The sequence below is a fragment of the Aedes albopictus genome, chromosome 2, assembly GCF_035046485.1.
Source record: "Aedes albopictus strain Foshan chromosome 2, AalbF5, whole genome shotgun sequence".
Lineage (NCBI taxonomy): Eukaryota > Metazoa > Arthropoda > Insecta > Diptera > Culicidae > Aedes > Aedes albopictus.
In genome coordinates, this window is record NC_085137.1 from 53,636,098 (window position 1) to 53,655,734 (window position 19,637).

The 19,637-nt window shown below is 40.1% G+C and overlaps 1 protein-coding gene and 1 long non-coding RNA gene across 8 annotated transcripts in view; one reads left to right on the forward strand and one right to left on the reverse strand.

Moving 5' to 3' along the window:
- The window catches only part of LOC134287603 (uncharacterized), a 197,170-nt gene that overhangs the window by 172,066 nt on the left and 5,467 nt on the right, over window positions 1-19,637 (reverse strand). The gene's annotated exons all lie outside the window — the stretch shown is intronic.
- LOC109409200 (uncharacterized) overlaps window positions 11,913-19,637 on the forward strand; it is a 504,613-nt gene continuing 496,888 nt past the window's right edge. For all 7 annotated transcript variants that reach the window (XM_062849689.1, XM_062849690.1, XM_062849691.1 and 4 more), the window contains exon 1: window positions 11,913-12,146. In XM_062849689.1, the coding sequence (XP_062705673.1) occupies window positions 12,119-12,146 (28 nt within the window). In that variant the 5' untranslated portion in view covers window positions 11,913-12,118. The remainder of the gene's footprint in view (window positions 12,147-19,637) is intronic.

The window sequence follows — 19,637 nt, forward strand, 5'->3', positions numbered from 1 at the left end:
AATGAAAACTCCATACAAAAAAAAATCATCGTCTTATTTTTGCATGATTCGTCGAGAAATGGTGAGACTTTTTTTACTCGGTTTTTTTTTTTTGAATTTTGAACTGTTTTTTTACGCGGTACGTATCCCCCGCGTAAAAAAATCCGACTGTTTGTTAGAACTCCCTCAAATAGATCGACAATTGCAATAAAAACCCTAACTACCCAGACAACCAGTCATCGTATAAGATGTTGCATAAGATGATAAAATGGAGGCCATATGCGTGCATACCTCCATTTAGGCGCATGTAAAATGTACGCATATCGCCCCCACTCTAACATCCTATACCTTATACGATGACTGGTTGACTGGGTAATCCACCTAGCGGTGATGGCGCCTTTTTCGTGCCTACGAAAACCCATTTCGACCAAACTCAAGCGACATGTTGATAAATATCGCATTTTCATTCGTCACCATCTTAAATTTTAGATCATCATCTTGTATATTCTGGCCACCCTTTTTGGACTCCGGACATATTATTTAAACTATATAAACCCATATTGCATGACCTTAGAACCTAAATTTCCACTAAACAACTGCCATCATAAATTTGGTACCGCCATCTTGGATTTTAGATCGCTATCTTGGATATTCCGCACGCCATTTTTGGAATCCAGACTTCTTCCCTATGCCGAATATACCCACCCATATTGAATGATTTTAGGACTTAAAACACCATTACACAGACGCCATCTTGAATTTGGAGCCGCCATCTTGGATTTAAAGCCATCATCTCTAATATTCTGTTTGCCATTTTTAAACTTCGGACATCTTTTCCATACCGAATATACCCATATTGCATGGTTGTAGAGCCTTAATCTCCATTAAACAACGACCATCTTGAATGTTCAGGCGCTATATTGGATTTAGACGGCCATCTTGGATATTCCGCTCGTCATTTTTGGTTTCCAGACATCTTCCTCATACCAAATATACTTAATATTTCATGATTTAAGAGCCTAAACCTCCATTAAACAGCCGCCATCTGGGATTTGGACACACCATCTTCGATAATGTGGTCGCAATTTTTGGAGTCCAGACCTTGGTTCAGACTTCTTCCCCATACCAAATATACCCGTATTGCATGGATTTAGGGCCTAAAACTTTATTAACAGCCGCCATCTTGAATTTGGAGCTGCCATCTTAAATGTTAGTCTGCCATCTTGATTTTTGGGCTGACATCGGGGAATTTGTGGTCTCCAGTGTTGATTTCCACACAAAATTCGTCACCCATGCTTAAGGTCAAAAATCGCCGCAGTTTGATGTATCGTATGATGGGGCTTGGTTTTGTTTTATATACGGCCAGTTCTACCGGTGCTGGTCCGGATCACTGAAATGGCCATAACTCCGGAACGCCTTAACCGATCCGAACCATTTTCTACAGCAAACAATGTGGTAAAATTCCGGTTGGATTCGTGCTGTAATCCAAAAAAATCGGCCAATGAGAAGTGCTTAAAAGTGAGTGAACTGTTTGTGCGCACAGACATACATACATACACACATACAGACATCATCTCAATTCGTCGACCTGATTTGATTGGTATATGTGACTTGACCCTCCAAGCTTCCTCTCGAAAATTCGTTTTTCGAGTGAACATATGGCCTTTCAGTACACTTTGGTGTACGAGAAAAGCAAAACTATATTTTTCCCACCAAAAAAATTTTAACATCTAGGTCAGATAAAAGAGATGATAACTGCTCAAAAAGAATAGAAAACGAGACATGTCTTATTGCATAATGGCCCACCAAATAAATGTTTGTCTATCCTCGAAATTTATTTTTTCTCTTTCGCTCTCGCTTTTGTTTGATAAAATCCAAACTTTTTTTCTCAGTGAGACCATGCTAAGCGTGTCTGGGTTACAATTACATTCGGTCCAGAAAACTTATTAATGACGAAAGCTTTTTGATATTTTTTTACATTTTCCAGACCCTTATACCATATTTTCCCAATAAAATAATCCTAACATGAATCCCGGTGAAAATCATTAGGAGGAATCCAGTCTCAGGAAAAATCCCGGGAAACAATTCTTGGAGCAATATTAGAAGAAATCAAGGGAGAAATTTCAAACGAAGTCCCGGAATGATTCATGGAAGGAACCCCTGAAAGAATCCAGGAGAAATTGTCGGGAGCAATCTATGGACGAATCCTGAAGTAATCGCTGAAAGATTCAAAAGTAAAGCCCCTGCAAGAATCCTGAAGGATTACACTAGTTTACAGCATTTTTGAACTCGGTAAGCTGATGATCATTTTTGGTGTAGAATCATGCCCTGAGTTCGAAAACGCGAAAGAAAAAAATTACAGTAGAGCGGAATTTTTTTCGACTTTCCATACAAGGTTGATGATTTGAAATCGATTTATGTTCTATTTTTAAGCAAAGTTGCTCACTTCAAACATCTCATTCTCCGTAATTAATGCTTCGATTAAGCTGAAATTTTTACTGTAACTTGCCTATATATGATATGTCAAAAAAACATCGAGAAAGAATTTTTAAGTTGGTTTTTTTCTTATTGAAAAAAATACATTTTTTCAAAAAATTTTGGGAATTTTGCTAAAATTTAAGAAGATCGTCCCTGAAACTCGCCAATATCTTGAATTTCATCAATCTGACGCAAAACCTGTATTCAGATGATCGAATGGTATTGTATTCAGCTTTCAATTGATGAAAAAAGATTTAAAATTGGTTGAACAAAACGCAATATATTTAAATTTTAGTAAATTACATATTTTGAAAAGTTGTAAAACTCGATATTGAGCTAAAACTGAAAAACTGTTCTACTTAAAGTTTTTTGAAGGTCGGTTTCGAAATCAGCACTAAATTGTGCTTCAAAAATTTTGGTCGTTGACAGAAGTTCACGACTTTCGTTTTATTTTGTAAACTTGTGTTATTAGAGAAATCATTCCGGAAGGATTTTCTGAAAGAAATTCCTGAATAAATCCTGGGAGAAATCACCAAAGGAAATGAAGTAAACGCTGGAAAATCACTGAAGGAATTCAAGAACCTAGATGGAATCTTATGAGCAGCATGAGCATGATGAGCATGATTGACCGCCCGCGGTTGCTCCTCTGTTATTGCAAGGACAACTGCATTTACACAAAGAACCAACAGATGATGCTTGGGATTAGCTTTCTCTTCATTGTGTAAATGCTGCAATCCCAATACTTTTCAATAAGCAATACCAGCGCCGGCCGCGTCCGAATGCAGGTCAATTGAGGATAGGGAAGGAAATGATGACGTGATTCTCGCTTAGGCCAATAACCGAGGAATTCTCTGCGTTACTACGAGAAATCACTAGGAGTTTGGACAGAGGAAATGGAGATGTGTTGAGGATTTCGACGTGATAAACGAATGTAATGTTTTGATTCGCGATTAATAATGCACTCGCGAAGAAATACCCTTCTAAACCTTGGACGACGAACGCGATCTATTGTTGAGGCACAACTCACTCTACATAAGTTATTCATTCGCAACTAAGGAGTACACAATGCTAAACACCGACGCATCTGTAGATTGCGTTTCCGCGCGAGAAAATGCTGAACGCGATCGATTCACAAGTATTAACAAAATAACACGGGATAAATAAATCAGAAAGATCTTACCGCATGGTTCGCCGTCTATCTTTTACCGACCCTCTCTTTTTTTCCAGAAATTCATGCAACGTTTATTTGAGTCAAAACATTTATTCATTTGGGCTAAGATATTACAAATGTCGACACCGAAGATGACGAACCATTCAAATTATTGTGTACATGCAAAAAATGAAAGAAAAATATTTATTACCAACTAAATGTGCATTTGGAACTAGCGCCGACACATGACGTGACGAACTTTTCAATATTTGTTAGATAAATACACAAAACCCAGTGCAGAATTTTATACATCCTATAGCATTAATTATTGTGATAAAATGGAATGAGCTCACCAATAAACATCCTTCGAAGTGTCCAGTGCGTATGTGCTGCAGCATCTTCCACAAACTGGCCTCGAAATCACACTGAACCGCTACAACAACACACGGGTACGACGATGTGCACATTCAAATTGTCGACGACGACGCGGCCGATCCGAATGAAAAAAGAGACACTTCCACTTTGCCTCCAAAAACACACTTAAGGTGAAACGGGACGCCGTGTTATTTTTCCTATCTTGCCTCTCTTTCTAACAATTTGCCTCGCGATTTTGAAGATGGTAATCTCGAGACCTATCGCACTGAAGATGCTGAAAACCAATCAGCATATGCACTGCAAGTGAGCATACACAATGATAGGTTTTTGTTGCAAAATATGAAGTAGAATCTGAGATTACCATCTTAGTAGCAACAGAGCAATGGCGGATATTTTCTCGACCGTCCCGTCCGCCCTTAACCGCCCCGTACGAAGACGAACACGCACGCAAGACGACAACGCGATGCAACGACGAACCAAGCCAGACTGAAATGTCATCCGCTGCTGGCATCACACGACCGACTCGCACGAAAACTAGTTTTTTCCTCTAAGAGCACACACACAGAACGACGACGCGATGCAACGACGAACCAAAACAGACTGAAATGTCATCCGCTGCTGGCATCACACGAACGACTCGCACGAAAACTAGTTTTTTCCTCTGAAAGCACACACACAGGACGACGACGCGATGCAACGACGAACCAAAACAGACTGAAATGTCATCCGCTGCTGGCATCACACGACCGACTCGCACGAAAACTAGTTTTTTCCTCTAAGAGCACACACACAGAACGACGACGCGATGCAACGACGAACCAAAACAGACTGAAATGTCATCCGCTGCTGGCATCACACGACCGACTCGCACGAAAACTAGTTTTTTCCTCCAAGAGCACACACACAGAACGACGACGCGATGCAACGACGAACCAAAACAGACTGAAATGTCATCCGCTGCTGGCATCACACGAACGACTCGCACGAAAACTAGTTTTTTCCTCTTAAAGCACACACACAGAACGACGACGCGATGCAACGATGAACCAAAACAGACTGAAATGTCATCCGCTGCTGGCATCACACGACCGACTCGCACGAAAACTAGTTTTTTCCTCTAAGAGCACACACACAGAACGACGACGCGATGCAACGACGAACCAAAACAGACTGAAATGTCATCCGCTGCTGGCATCACACGAACGACTCGCACGAAAACTAGTTTTTTCCTCTTAAAGCACACACACACAGAACGACGACGCGATGCAACGACGAACCAAGCCAGACTGAAATGTCATCCGCTGCTGGCATCACACGACCGACTCGCACGAAAACTAGTTTTTTCCTCCAAGAGCACACACACAGAACGACGACGCGATGCAACGACGAACCAAAACAGACTGAAATGTCATCCGCTGCTGGCATCACACGACCGACTCGCACGAAAACTAGTTTTTTCCTCTAAGAGCACACACACAGAACGACGACGCGATGCAACGACGAACCAAAACAGACTGAAATGTCATCCGCTGCTGGCATCACACGACCGACTCGCACGAAAACTAGTTTTTTCCTCCAAGAGCACACACACAGAACGACGACGCGATGCAACGACGAACCAAAACAGACTGAAATGTCATCCGCTGCTGGCATCACACGAACGACTCGCACGAAAACTAGTTTTTTCCTCTTAAAGCACACACACAGAACGACGACGCGATGCAACGATGAACCAAAACAGACTGAAATGTCATCCGCTGCTGGCATCACACGACCGACTCGCACGAAAACTAGTTTTTTCCTCTAAGAGCACACACACAGAACGACGACGCGATGCAACGACGAACCAAAACAGACTGAAATGTCATCCGCTGCTGGCATCACACGACCGACTCGCACGAAAACTAGTTTTTTCCTCTAAGAGCACACACACAGAACGACGACGCGATGCAACGACGAACCAAAACAGACTGAAATGTCATCCGCTGCTGGCATCACACGAACGACTCGCACGAAAACTAGTTTTTTCCTCTGAAAGCACACACACAGAACGACGACGCGATGCAACGACGAACCAAAACAGACTGAAATGTCATCCGCTGCTGGCATCACACGAACGACTCGCACGAAAACTAGTTTTTTCCTCTTAAAGCACACACACACAGAACGACGACGCGATGCAACGACGAACCAAGCCAGACTGAAATGTCATCCGTTGCTGGCATCACACGACCGACTCGCACGAAAACTAGTTTTTTCCTCTAAAAGCACACACACAGAACGACGACGCGATGCAACGACGAACCAAAACAGACTCGAATTCAAGAACCTAGATGGAATCTTACTGGAAAAACTTGTAATTAGAAGGCACGAAATGTTGCTAATTGACAAATTGAGAGATGAAATTTGTGAAAAAAATCGCGTTCTGGTGGGATTCGAACCCATGACTCCGTATTCGCTAGACCGGCGCTTTAACCAACTAAGCCACAGAACAGGTAATGGTTCTGCGGAATAGAAAGCCAAACTGACTTCGAAGCCGCACCGTGAACACTCCTATTTCACAAACTCATCTCTCTTTTCGGCTTAGATGCCAATCCACAACACACTCCTGTTTGTGCCCACTAACGACAAGTGCGAGCGAATTATTTATATGAAGCCGAGACTTACTCTCGCACTCCGCATACCTAGCCACCAGGCAGTTTGTTTTGCTGGTGTCTAATTAGTATGCGTCGAGAGCTCGGCACGGTCGGACGCTCGGACGACCGAACTGCGCCATGTGACGCAAGCAAGAGTACAATGATACATATTGCCCATTTTACTGGCATATTACCAGGTTTGCTGGTATGTCTGAAACATACTAGAAATTACAAGTTTTTCCAGTATGTTTCAGACATACCAGCAAACCTGGTAATATGCCAGTAAAATGGGCAATATGTATCATTGTACTCTTGATTGCGTCACATGGCGCAGTTCGGTCGTAAGAGCGTCCGACCGTGCCGAGCTCTCGACGCATACTAATTAGACACCAGCAAAACAAACTGCCTGGTGGCTAGGTATGCGGCGGAGTGCGAGAGTAAGTCTCGGCTTCATATAAATAATTCGCTCGCACTTGTCGTTAGTGGGCACAAACAGGAGTGTGTTGTGGATTGGCATCTAAGCCGAAAAGAGAGATGAGTTTGTGAAATAGGAGTGTTCAAGGTGCGGCTTCGGAGTCAGTTTGGCTTTCTATTCCGCAGAACCATTACCTGTTCTGTGGCTTAGTTGGTTAAAGCGCCGGTCTAGCGAATACGGAGTCGTGGGTTCGAATCCCACCAGAACGCGATTTTTTTCACAAATTTCATCTCTCAATTTGTCAATTAGCAACATTTCGTGCCTTCTAATTACAAGTTTTTCCAGTATGTTTCAGACATACCAGCAAACCTGGTAATATGCCAGTAAAATGGGCAATATGTATCATTGTACTAGATGGAATCCTTAATGAATCTTGGAAGGAATATCTTCAAGAATGCCCGGTATACAGTAATTCTGAAAGGAATTCAAATAACTTCATCTGAAAGTGGTTAGTTCTATATATTATTCAAGCCATATTTTACCAAACAACGTATCTAACCAAATTAACGAATGGAGAAAATCGAAGGGGAAGTTCGCTGTTCCCATAGCAGCTCATACATTGATCATTTTAGAAACGTAAAAAGTCGGGGTATTTTTTCACAAATCATCTCCAAAGGTGAGTGATACAAGTAGTCTTTAACGAAATTCAGCGCCTTATGTGAAAATCTCCTTTTTGCTTACGATGTCACCAGGGATGCCATATACAGTATCGGACAATAAAAATGCACCAAAGCCGTTTTCCCATACAAACTAGTCAACTTTAGATTACCATATCTCAGTTACTTCTAAACCGATTTTTTTAATTTTTCTGTGACAAACTACAAAACATTCCAATTTTCAAAAACTGTTGAAAAAGTTCAGTGATAACTATTGTTACAAAAGTTACAGATAGGTTGAATTTTGACAATAAAAATGCACCAAGGCAAAAAATGTTATAGCAAAAAATGGTTACGTTATATCATTATGGTGTCTTCGGCAAATATGTTTCTTGTGTGATGACGAATAAGTTTGCTGAACAAACCAACATGATTTGACTTCAACATTTTTTGCTATACAATTTTTTGTCTTGGTGCATTTTTATTGTCAAAATTCAACCTATCTGTAACTTTTGTAACAATAGTTATTACTGAACTTTTTCAATAGTTTTTGAAAATTGGAATGTTTTGTAGTTCGTCACTGAAAAATGAAAACAATCGGTTTAGAAGTAATTGAGATATGGTAATCTAAAGTTGACTAGCTTGTATGGGAAAACGGCTTTGGTGCATTTTTATTGTCCGATACTGTATACAGATTCATCTGTATTATACAGATTTTTGAGCATGCGTACAGATTTCGTGTTATATGAAATACAGATTTTTTAGCTAGAGAGGCCGTTTTATTTTTGAATGGGATACAGATTTTTCTCCCAAATTTTGTATGGGATACAGATTTTTCAAAAATGTGATACAGATTTTTCAAAAAGTCATCTGGCATCCCTGGATGTCACATACAGTGTTTGGTATAGATGGGCTTGTATTGTATATTATGACAGGCCAGGGGGTTAAAAAGTATATAAGTAGTGTAGGACTTTCTCAAGGCCTCCAAAATATTTTTATGTTTGAGTCTAATTTCTGTGCGCTTGTAAAATATTTTAAAGCACGCTAGTAGTAGTTTTTTTTTGTCTTAAGTCAAGTCTTAAGGCTCAATTGAGAATAACATTTTTTTCCAGAACTGAAAAAGCACTTTTTCCCAAAATGATCCACAAATCGAATAAAATAAGAATGTCCCATTTTTTTTTTAGTCAATTGTGACAATCAGCCACGCTGGTTTTATTCGCTTTTTCGCCTACCTTTAGACGTTTAATGCGGGTCCTTCTGTAATGCAGGACACTTTTCAGATGAAGTTATATGAGTTCTAACAAATGGGGTCTTGCTAAACGGAAGGTTATGCAATTTTTACCCATCGTGACCTAGACGTCCTCCTGAATAAAACTGTCTACTTGGCTCCAGTTAGTCTAGTGGCTAAGGCTATGGATCGCCAATCCGGAGACGGAGGGGTTCGATTCCCGTTCCGGTCGGGAAAATTTTCTCGACTCCCTGGGCAAAGTGTATCATTGTACTTGCCTCACAATGTACAAATTCATGCAATGGCAGGCAAAGAAAGCCCTTCAATTAATAACTGTGAAAGTGCTCAAAAGAACAACTAAGTTGAAGCGAGGTAGGCCAAGTCTCAGTGTGGACGTCGAGCCATAAAGAAGAAGAAGACTTGGCTCCAATTTTGAGGCTCCCAGCGTAATTGAAACCACAACTAATAATAAAGTAAACCTAAGAATTGCATTGAAAAATATCGATGTTTGCCTCTTTGCCAAAGGTTTGAAATTTTGTTGTAAGTCCCGTAGCCTATGGGTTAATAACCTGGACGAATCCCTGAAAGAATCTTAGGAGAAATCTCTGGAACAATGCTGCAACAAACACCAGGATAAACCCTGTAGAAATCATAGCAGGAATCTGAAGAAGAATTGATGTAAGTGCACCAGAAGAAATCTCTGGAGGAAACCCCGAGAGTCGCAGAAGGAGTCTCTAAAGAAATATCTGAAATTCCATGAAATAGTTAATAAAATAATCTCGGAAGCAAGCCCGAAGAAATACTGGGTTAAATTCCTGGATGAAACTCAGGAAGTATCAATCACGGGAGAAATTTCTGAACGAATCCCTGGAAGGAATCCAGGAATCCTGAAAGAAATCATTGAAAAATTCCCAGCAGGAATTCCTAACGGTATTCCAGAAAAAAAACCTGGAAGAATTCTTTTTATAATCCGTGTTGGAAAGCCAGGTGAAACATATATAGGAAATCCGGGAAGGATCAATGTAGGAGTTCCGAAAGGAATCCTGGAAAAAATGCCGGAAAATCATGGACGAGTCCCAAGAAGAAACCTCTAAAGAGATCACATGAGAAATCACATGAATAAATCCCGAGGAGAATTTCTGAATGAATCTCGAAAGGAATCCTTAGAAGAATACTTTTAGAAATCTCAGGAAGAATCCTTAGTGAAATCCGATAGAAAAGGTTTGAGCAAAGTTATAAAAATCCATGGCAAGACGTACATAAGGCTAGGAAGAACCAATGATGAAAGGTGATGAGAAAAAAATATCAAAAAGCAGGAGACCCGGGAGGAAGAAGGTCAAGGATCATCTCATGTGCTCGACTCTGTTTCTTCAATCACTTTCCTTTCACACAGACTCATCGTTCCTCCTTAAGGATTGGGCAGTTAAAAAATCTTTTGCAACTATTATCAACAAACTTTTTGGATGGATGGGTTTGGGTTTGGATGAATAATATGTCTTTTCTTTTTTCATGGGTCCACTATCTTTTTTTATTGGTATCTCGTTCAATTATAACATACTTCTACACATCATCTAGGTGTTCTGTGTACTATTGCACGCACACATCATCTTCAATGAGGCACGTTCGGTGTAGTACTAGAATTGTAGTAATGAGCTGAATTTTAGTATGGTGAGAAGGTCAATTCTCCGTTTCTGCAATGAAATGGTGCAAATAGCGTGGGTATTATAATTTCTTGCCTAAATTGATGCTGTTTGAGCAAAACTTTGGATTACTATGTTGTTTATGTTGCAAGAAATGGAGAAAACAACAACACTGTTACCCAAAGTTTTGCTCAAACAGCATCAAATTAGGCAAGGAACCATAATACCCACGCTTTTTGCACGATTTCCTTGCAGAAACGGAGAATTCACCTTCTCACCATACAAAAATTCAGCTCATTACTACAAATCTAGTAATTCACCGATCGTGTCCTATTGGTAAATAAAATTTAAATGGATCCACCATCAATTTTATAATGCACTACGGACATTCAAACTGGTAAATTTTATTGAAAGAAGTTACAATTAAAACATATTCTCCTACTCTGAATGGCGTTTGTCAACTCTTCAATTTTTAATTTTTTAGATACCAAAATCTCTTTTTGCTACTAGGGCATAAAGTATCACTTTGCTGATCTATACCTGTGGTCGAAATGGTGACACGAAGTACAACAAATTTATGACTGGCTTCTTTCAGAAACAATCGTTTTCCTCAGCTTCCCGGCTTCGAATATTGTTGATGCATTGGATTGGATTGGACTATTAGTCTCCATTTTATTGGAACTGGAGGAACAAAGAAAAACAAACAAAACTATTAAGACTTCCCCCAACCTTCGTTAAGCTTCTTTACTACCATAAACGATTGTCATTAGTTTACGGCACTTGCGTCTCCAGAGAGTTGCCAGCGGAAACCATCCATTGGTAGTTCATTTCCTGCTATTTTTTTCGTCTGGCAAACACAATCTTTGGATTTTCTTCTGCTGATCCACACTGGGAAAAAACTCAACGAACCATTTTTCATCACTTCCCACGGGGGTGTCACCTTGCGCGAATTAATATTCAGCTGATTGCAAGAGTAACTGCCCCACTTTGGGGATGTGGATGGAGGGAAAACGGAAGAAAAAACGAAAATAACTTTTCTAATGAATAGCTTGAGCAATGATAATTAGCGTTAACAGAATCTACTTTATTCATATTAAATAATCTCCGAATTTTCATAAGAACAAGATGTGAAGAATATAAAAAGTTTTCTATGTTTTAAAGGTTGTTACGATTGCCCTGCTCCTGTTGCTGTCTCCAGTACTTTCAGCATTTAATGCAGATGCTGTGTTTCTTTTTGTTACGAGCTCTCGGGAAATATGCCACACAGGATACAAAGATTAACCAGTGCTTCCTCTGAATGTGCAAATCCTGTCAGTACATATCCGCTAACAAGATTGAAGATGCTAACTTATTTTCCTTCTCTTCTTTCCAGATTCCCAGTGTTCACCGTAAAGTTGTCATCATCGTTCCTGCACTAGTCGATAGTTAGAACAGCTTTGGAGAACAAGTCTCCGAAGTTCATTCAAATTTTAAAAGGAGGAAAAAAAAATCACATCAAGAAACGGAATCAACTCCTGCCAGCTAGTTTCACGTAACTTGCGCAACACAAAACGCACTAACAATGGCTGCCACAATGCCACGATCCGGAGGTAAGTTTTCCCGTATTGTCGCTGGATGCAAGGACTTGACTTCTCGACAAGTTTCTGACATCCCATCTTGTGCTATCCGCCTTGGTGGGACCTACCAACCTACAACCGTCCGTGAACCATTTCCTGTGTGGGCTGACTGGGCTGGGTGCACAAGAACTGAACCCAAGAAAGGATGCTGACATTGAATTGGGTGAGCCGAGAGCCGGGGAAAAAGAAAGAAATAAAAACAGGTCTTAGTCAACCACTACCTAGTAGGTGGTTTCCGAGCACAATGGGACTGGTTCTTCTGCACTCTGCCAGACCTCCCAAGGAAATGTTATTCTTTCATTTCGGTCTCGTTTACCTTATGTGCACTAAAACGCAAAATGGCAATGGAGGGGTGGGATAAAAGGCGTCCAGTAAAGAATGAATTGAAGAAAGAATCAACTTGTAACAAAAACTTCATGAGAAATAACTCGCAAACTCGACTAGACTAGACTAGACTAGACTAGACTAGACTAGACTAGACTAGACTAGACTAGACTAGACTAGACTAGACTAGACTAGACTAGACTAGACTAGACTAGACTAGACTAGACTAGACTAGACTAGACTAGACTAGACTAGACTAGACTAGACTAGACTAGACTAGACTAGACTAGACTAGACTAGACTAGACTAGACTAGACTAGAATAAAAGTTTTTTCACCTCAATGCGGCATTTCACTCCGCTATCCCCACCTGACAGAACGGTGCGAAGACAATCTCTGGATGGGAAGTCCCAAAACCAAAAGCCACCTGGTCGGAAAATGAGCTTATCGGATGCCAATTACCGCAGCAGCAGCGGCAGCAGCCCCAGATCCAACTCAACATCGGTGTTACGTGCACCTACAGAGTCGAGGGGTCGAGAGCCAAGAACTGGTGGCAGCATGGTCCACGCTTTATTGATCCGGTACCTACCACGGACCAGGTACTGGAGGATTTCCGGCTCCGCAAGGATTTTTATGACATGCTCACTTTATGACTACCTTTTGGCTGCTGTAGTATAGCTAAATGGGAAACGGAAATGATCGGAATGCTTTGCGGTGGCAAAATTGACCGTACATTATATCGTTATTTTCGCTGCGGGGGTGCCGTTTGTGGTTCTGACCTGCGGAAAGGGCGAATGTCGCCGAAGGTGCCGACCCCGATGATGATTGCGTAAGATAATGGGAGGTCTTGAAGGTGAGGAGGGCTTTAGTTCTGTTTTATTATCTACTTTTGTATTCGTTTTTCTTAAGGAATGCGTAAACTAAAATTAAAGACTGTGCCTTCAGGAACACAAATAGCGAACATTGTCATTGGCGTAGCTAGGATTTTTTTCTGGAGAGGGTCCATGGGGGCCTAACTTGAGATGACTTTTAAGCGGCATGGGCACCCGAAATACTGTTTTGGATTTTTAGTTCCTTATTTCGTAAACTATATGAGTATGAACAATTCCTCCAGGGTTTTTTTTCCATAGCTTGATGCAGTGATTCCTTCATGGGTTCCTCTTCAAATTCCTTCAAGAATTCATGAAGGAATTTTACCCGACCTTTTTTCGGGCAAACGTCCTGGGACATCTTTAGAGATTCCTCCAGTGATTGTTCCAGCGCTCTTTTCGAGGTTTTCTGCAGGAATTTCTCCAGATATCTTTAAGGGTATTTGTGCATGTATTGCTTCAGAGATTTCTTCAGGGATTTTTCCACATATTCCTTCCAGAATTTCGCTCGATATTGCTCCAATAATTCCATCTGGAATTATTCGAACAATTTCTGCGGAATGTCTTCCATAAATTCTTTCAGAAAATTTTACTAGAGATTATCCAAAAATAATCCAGGAATTGCTGAAAACATTTGTTCAAAAAATCCTCTAGGAGGCCATCCAAGTATTTTCAATAATTCACCCACAAATCACTGCAAACATGGATTTCTTCAGATTTTTATCCAGGGATCCCTGCAGAAATTCTTCTTGGAATACGCCAAGAAAGCTTTCCTGAGGTTTCCTAAGGAATTCCTCATGGGATTGCTTCCGGGATTCCTCATGGGTTTTCTTCAGAAGTTGCTCCAAGAATTTCTCCAGGGATTCACTCGGGAATTCCTTCTGTGCTTCTTTCAGCAACAACTTCAGGGATTATTTTAAAAATGACTCCAAGAACTCTGCTTGGGATTGCTTGCGAGATTCCTCTTGGGGTTTCTTCAGGAACTCCTCCTTCTATCTATTCCTTCTGGAACTACTACAGGGATTTCTCTAAGAGTTCCTCAACGTACGCTTTCAGGAATCCCTCAGGAATATCAGATTTTGGATTTTCTCAGGAATTTAAACGATTTCTTTGTACTTCCTCTATGGATATCGTCAGGAATTCTTCCTAGGATTCCTCCAGGAATTCGTTAAGGGATTCCTCAAGAAATTCCTCCTGAAATTCTTCCAGGATTCCTCTGGAAATTTCTGCAGGGATTTCTCTCAAAATGCCTACAGGGATTCGTCTAGGAACTCCTCTAGGAATTCATCTTGAGATTCTCTAAGAATTTCCCCAGAAACTCCTTCAATTATTCCTCTAGAGATATTTCAAAGAATTCCTCTAGCGATCCAGGAATTCATCCCGGAATTCCTTCCGAAATTCATCCCGGAATTCCTTCCGAATTTACTCTCAGGATTCCTTTTAAAAGGGCTCCAGTTGTTCTTCAAGGGAATCCTTCAGGATTTTTTCCAGGGATTTTCTCTAGGGATTCCTCATGGAATTTAGAGATTTCTCCAGGAATTCCTCTAGAGATTTCTCAAGGAATTTCTCTACAGATTCCTTCAGGAATTTCTCAAGAGAATCCTCCAGAAATTTCTACGTACATGTCTCCAGGAATTTCTCCAGGGATTCCTGCAGGAATTGCTCTAGGAAATCCTCTAGAGACTGCTTTAGGAATTCCTTCAGGAATTTCTTCAGGCGTACTTCCAGGCATTTCACCAGACATTCCTCCAAGAGTTCCTCCGAGGATTTTTATAAGAATTCCCCCAGGTATTCCTCCAGGAATACTTTCAAGAATTCAATAAGGAATTATCCTAGGAATTCCTTCAGAAATTCCTCCGAAATGAATTCAGTAATACCTCCAGGAATTCCTTCAGATATTACTACGGCAATTTCTCCAGGAAATCCTCCAGGGATTCCTTTGGAATTTCTTTCCGAATTTATCTAGAAATTATTCCAGGTATTCCTCCAGGCATTTCTCCAAGAGTTTCTCCAGGAGTTCTTCCTGAAGTTCCAGTAGGGGTTCCTCCTGATATTCCTCCAGGAATTACCCCAGGTATTTCTTCAGGAATTCCTCCAAGAGTTTCCCCAGAAATTCCTTCGGAAAGTATTACATTAATTATTAAATTTTCGTGATTTACATTAATTCCTTCAGGAATTTCTCCAGGACATCCTCCAGGGATTCTTTCAGAAATCGTTCCAGGAATTTCTTCAGGAATTCCACCAGGTACTTTCCAGGGATTCCATCGGGAGTTCTTCCTGGGTTTCTTCCAGCAATTTCTCCTCCAGGGATTTCTCCAGATATTCCTCCAGAGATTCATTTGGAGATTCCTCCAGAAATTCAACTAGCTCTTATTTACCAGGAATTCCTTCAGGGATTCCGCTACGGATTCTTCCAGATATTCCTCCAGGAATTCCTGCAATGATTCATCCAGAAATTTTCCTCGGAATTCCTCTAGATCTTTCTCTGGGAATTCCTCCAGAAATTTGTCTGGGAATCCTGCTAGGAATTACTCAAGGAATTTCTTCATGAATTTCTCAAATGACTCCTTCCAAATTCCTCTAGAGATTCCTCCAGGAATTCATTAAGGGATTCCTCCAATTCTACAAGATTTTCCTTCGGAATTCCTTCAGAGGTTCCTCCGGGGCAGTTATCCAGGAATTCTTTCAGGAATGCCTCCATGGATTTATCCAGGAATTCCTCCAGGAATTTCTGTAGGAATGCATCCAGTTATTTCTTTAGAAACTCCGCCAGGGATTGCTTCAAATATTGTTCTATAGCAATGGTGCTCAAACTCAACACATGCGGCCCTCGAAGCTCTTGAAAAAAGTAACTAATTGTTCAAAATAATAAAAAATATTTTTTTTGCAATTCAGTATCATAATATCCATTTTATAGGATTTATCTCTTATCGGTAGAGGCTTTGAAACCACTGCTTCCATTGTGTAGGAATATTGTGGCATGACCCATGTTTGCTTTAGTGCTTATCAAATATCCTATCACAATTGAGATATGATGGACATTGGTTGATGTAGCACTTGATCCCAAACTGCCAAATTTCCAAGGGCTCTAATAACCCTTCCCCTAATATTGACGACCTTAAATTATATAATACTCCACATTTCATAGGATTGATGTTGGTATCATAATGGGCAATTTGTCCGAACTGATTCATTATGCAACTGAAATGAGTTGCATAATAAAAAATAGATGCATAATGTTCATAATGCAACTCATTTGGGTTGCATTATGAACATTATGCAACTCAAATGAGTTGTTTTCTCCAGGGAATTCCTCCAGGTTAACTCCAACAATTTCTCCAGGGAATTAGCAAGAAATTTGTCCAGCAGTTCCACCTGGATTTTATTTTTAAGATACTACACCATCTTCAATCAGAGGCTGCACAGACTGAACGAACACTAACATGAGACAACGGACAACACAAGCAACACCAGTGGACCAGTTGAGAATTTTTCGTTAGACGAAAAGTTTTCCCTGACTGGAGCAGAAATCAAACCCACACTCCGAGATCAACGAAACGGATAAACGACTGACGCCCCTATCTGTACAGCCACAAAGCTCACTCTAGGAATTTTTCAGGGATTTCTCCATGAATTCATGCAGGGGTACCTTCAGAAATTCTATCAGGAATTCCTCCAGAAATTATTTCAGGAATTCCTCAAAAAAATCCTCCAAGTATTCCTCCAGAAATTTGTCTACGAATTCCTCAAGAGATTTCTTCAGAAACTTTCCCAGGGATTCCTCCCATAATTGTTCTAAGAATATCTCCAGGAATTACTCCAGGCATACCTGCAGGAATTTCTCTAAAGATTTCTCCAGGAATTCATCCAGGGATTGCTTCGAGAGTTCTTTCAAGAATTGGGTTTTTAAATTAAGAAAAATGTATCGATTTTCTGATTTTATACGAAAGAGCACCTTTTTCTGAGCCACTATGATTTTTTTCAGATTTTTAGAACTTTATTTTGGGATGCTGGGTCATTAGGCCGAAAGTCATTAGGCCGAAGGCCATTAGGCCGAAGGTCATTAGGCCGAATGGTCATTAGGCCGAATGGTCATTAGGCCGAATGGTCATTAGGCCGAATGGTCATCAGGACGAATTGAAAGTTAGCCGTTGTTTTTACCTTTTCCAACAATTTTTGACAAAAACTAGTTTAACAATGGAACTAGAAAGAATAGCCTATGTTTTAAAGAAGGAAAAATTTATGAATTGAATATCAGCAGTTTCAGCGCCAAAAACTATTTCAGCAATGATACTAGAAAGAACAGCCTATATTTAAAAGAAGGAAAAATTCATGGGTAAAATATCAGTAGATTCAGCATCAATAAAGTATCTTCGTGCCTGTCACACGATACACACATGCAAAATGGTCATTTGCAGAGGAAGCTCTCAGTTAATAAGCTGAGAAGCAGGCTTTGTCTCAGTGGGGACGTAACGGCAAGAAGAAGACCCAATGACCATTCGGCCTGATGACCATTCGGCCTAATGACCATTCGGCCTAATGACCTTCGGCCTAATGACCTTCGGCCGAATGGCCTGACACCTTTATTTTGGTACCTAAAATCAATTTCAAAGTGATTTTTCGAAATCACCTTTTGACAGCTGGGTACCTGTTTGACAGCTCCACCCAGTACAAAATGCGACGAGGGGTGATTCGACAAAACGCTCCCATACAAACTTCAAATTGATTTTTAAATTGGTTCCCGGGCACCAAAATTCATGAAAAATTTGATTTCGGCTCAGTTTCGCATGCAGGTTCAGAATATGGAATTATCGCAACATCGTTAAAGAAGCCAATTGCCCCTGGAATTCCTGTAGTGATTACTTCATAAATTCACAAAATGCTGATAACAGCAGAAGATGCTAATTTGACGAAGTGTTCACCCTGTGGTGATAGTTGAGTAATACCTATGTGGTAACAATTGGTAACAATTGATACCGTTGATTTTGAATGTTTACCAACATTTTTCGTTAAGTGCATCGAACTTCTCCCAAAGATCTGTTGTTGAATAAATAGTGTAGCGTCGATGTTGTCCAGAAAAACTTGCGAAAAGTTGTTTTTACATCGTCTACAGTCGTTCCGAAGGCTGCAGACATTCCTCAAAGCAGTGCTGTCATAGTAAAATCAGAGCTGGTTAGTAAAAGTTTCAAGATTTCACCATCTTCATATTCTCCCAAAGAAATGACATCACTCTCGCGCCAAATTAAGAAAAAATATTGGGAAAATGCCTCCATGCGTTATAATTTCATGTTTTTTTTAATAATCACGGAAAGGATATTTTTGTTCGCAAAAATTATAATTAATATGTCAAAAAAAAATCCCTTCAGGAGTTTCATAGATTCAGTTTCTCAGGCAATTTCTCAAAAAAATCATCTTGAAACTGTTCCACAGGTTTTCTCAGAATTTCCTTTCGAAGTTCCTCCTGGGATTCTTATAGAAAGCTTTTTCGAGGAAAATTCCTTATGCTACATAAGTTTATGCTCGTTTTCCTTCATATTCCAGAATCCCTTCAGAAAAAAATGTCAATTTCTAGCCAAACGTTTTTGCACAAAGATTCGAAGATTCTTTTAGGAATTCCTATTGAAATTATGAAAACTTTCCGGGAACTTTTCATAAATTGTAGCTTGAATGTCTCTAGAGGTTTCTACAGGTTTCATATCATGTATTCAGGGTTTTTCTCGGGCATTCATTAGGAAATTCCTCTTAAATTTCTCAAGAGATTCTTCTGGGAGTTTCTCCAATAGTTCTTTAAGGAATTCCTCCAAGCATTGCTTTGTACTTATATACCTATACGTAATCAAGATTTTTCCACAATATTTTTTTTTCAATGATTCTCTCAACGATTGTTGTAGAAACTACTCCAGAATCTATACATAAGCACTTTCAAAGATTTTTTAAGGAAATTGTTGTATGCAGAGGGTATTCCAGTTTTTCCAAGGTCCTATTTCAGAGATGCAATTAAAAATTCAGGGGTTTTCTTAAGAATTCTACCACGGCAACCCTTCAAAAATTGCATAAGATTTTTTTCTAAGAACTTTTTAGAGGTATCTTCAGCATTTCTTTCAAGAATTCCGACAGAAGTCTCTCCAGGAACATATTGAAGGATTTCCTCAAAAAATCCACCAGTATTTTCGTTTGCGATTTCTGCAGATATTTTTGAGAGATCCCTTCGGAAAATTCTCTACGTTTTTTTTTCCTAGTAATCCATCAAGTATTTTCTTTAGTATTTTTCT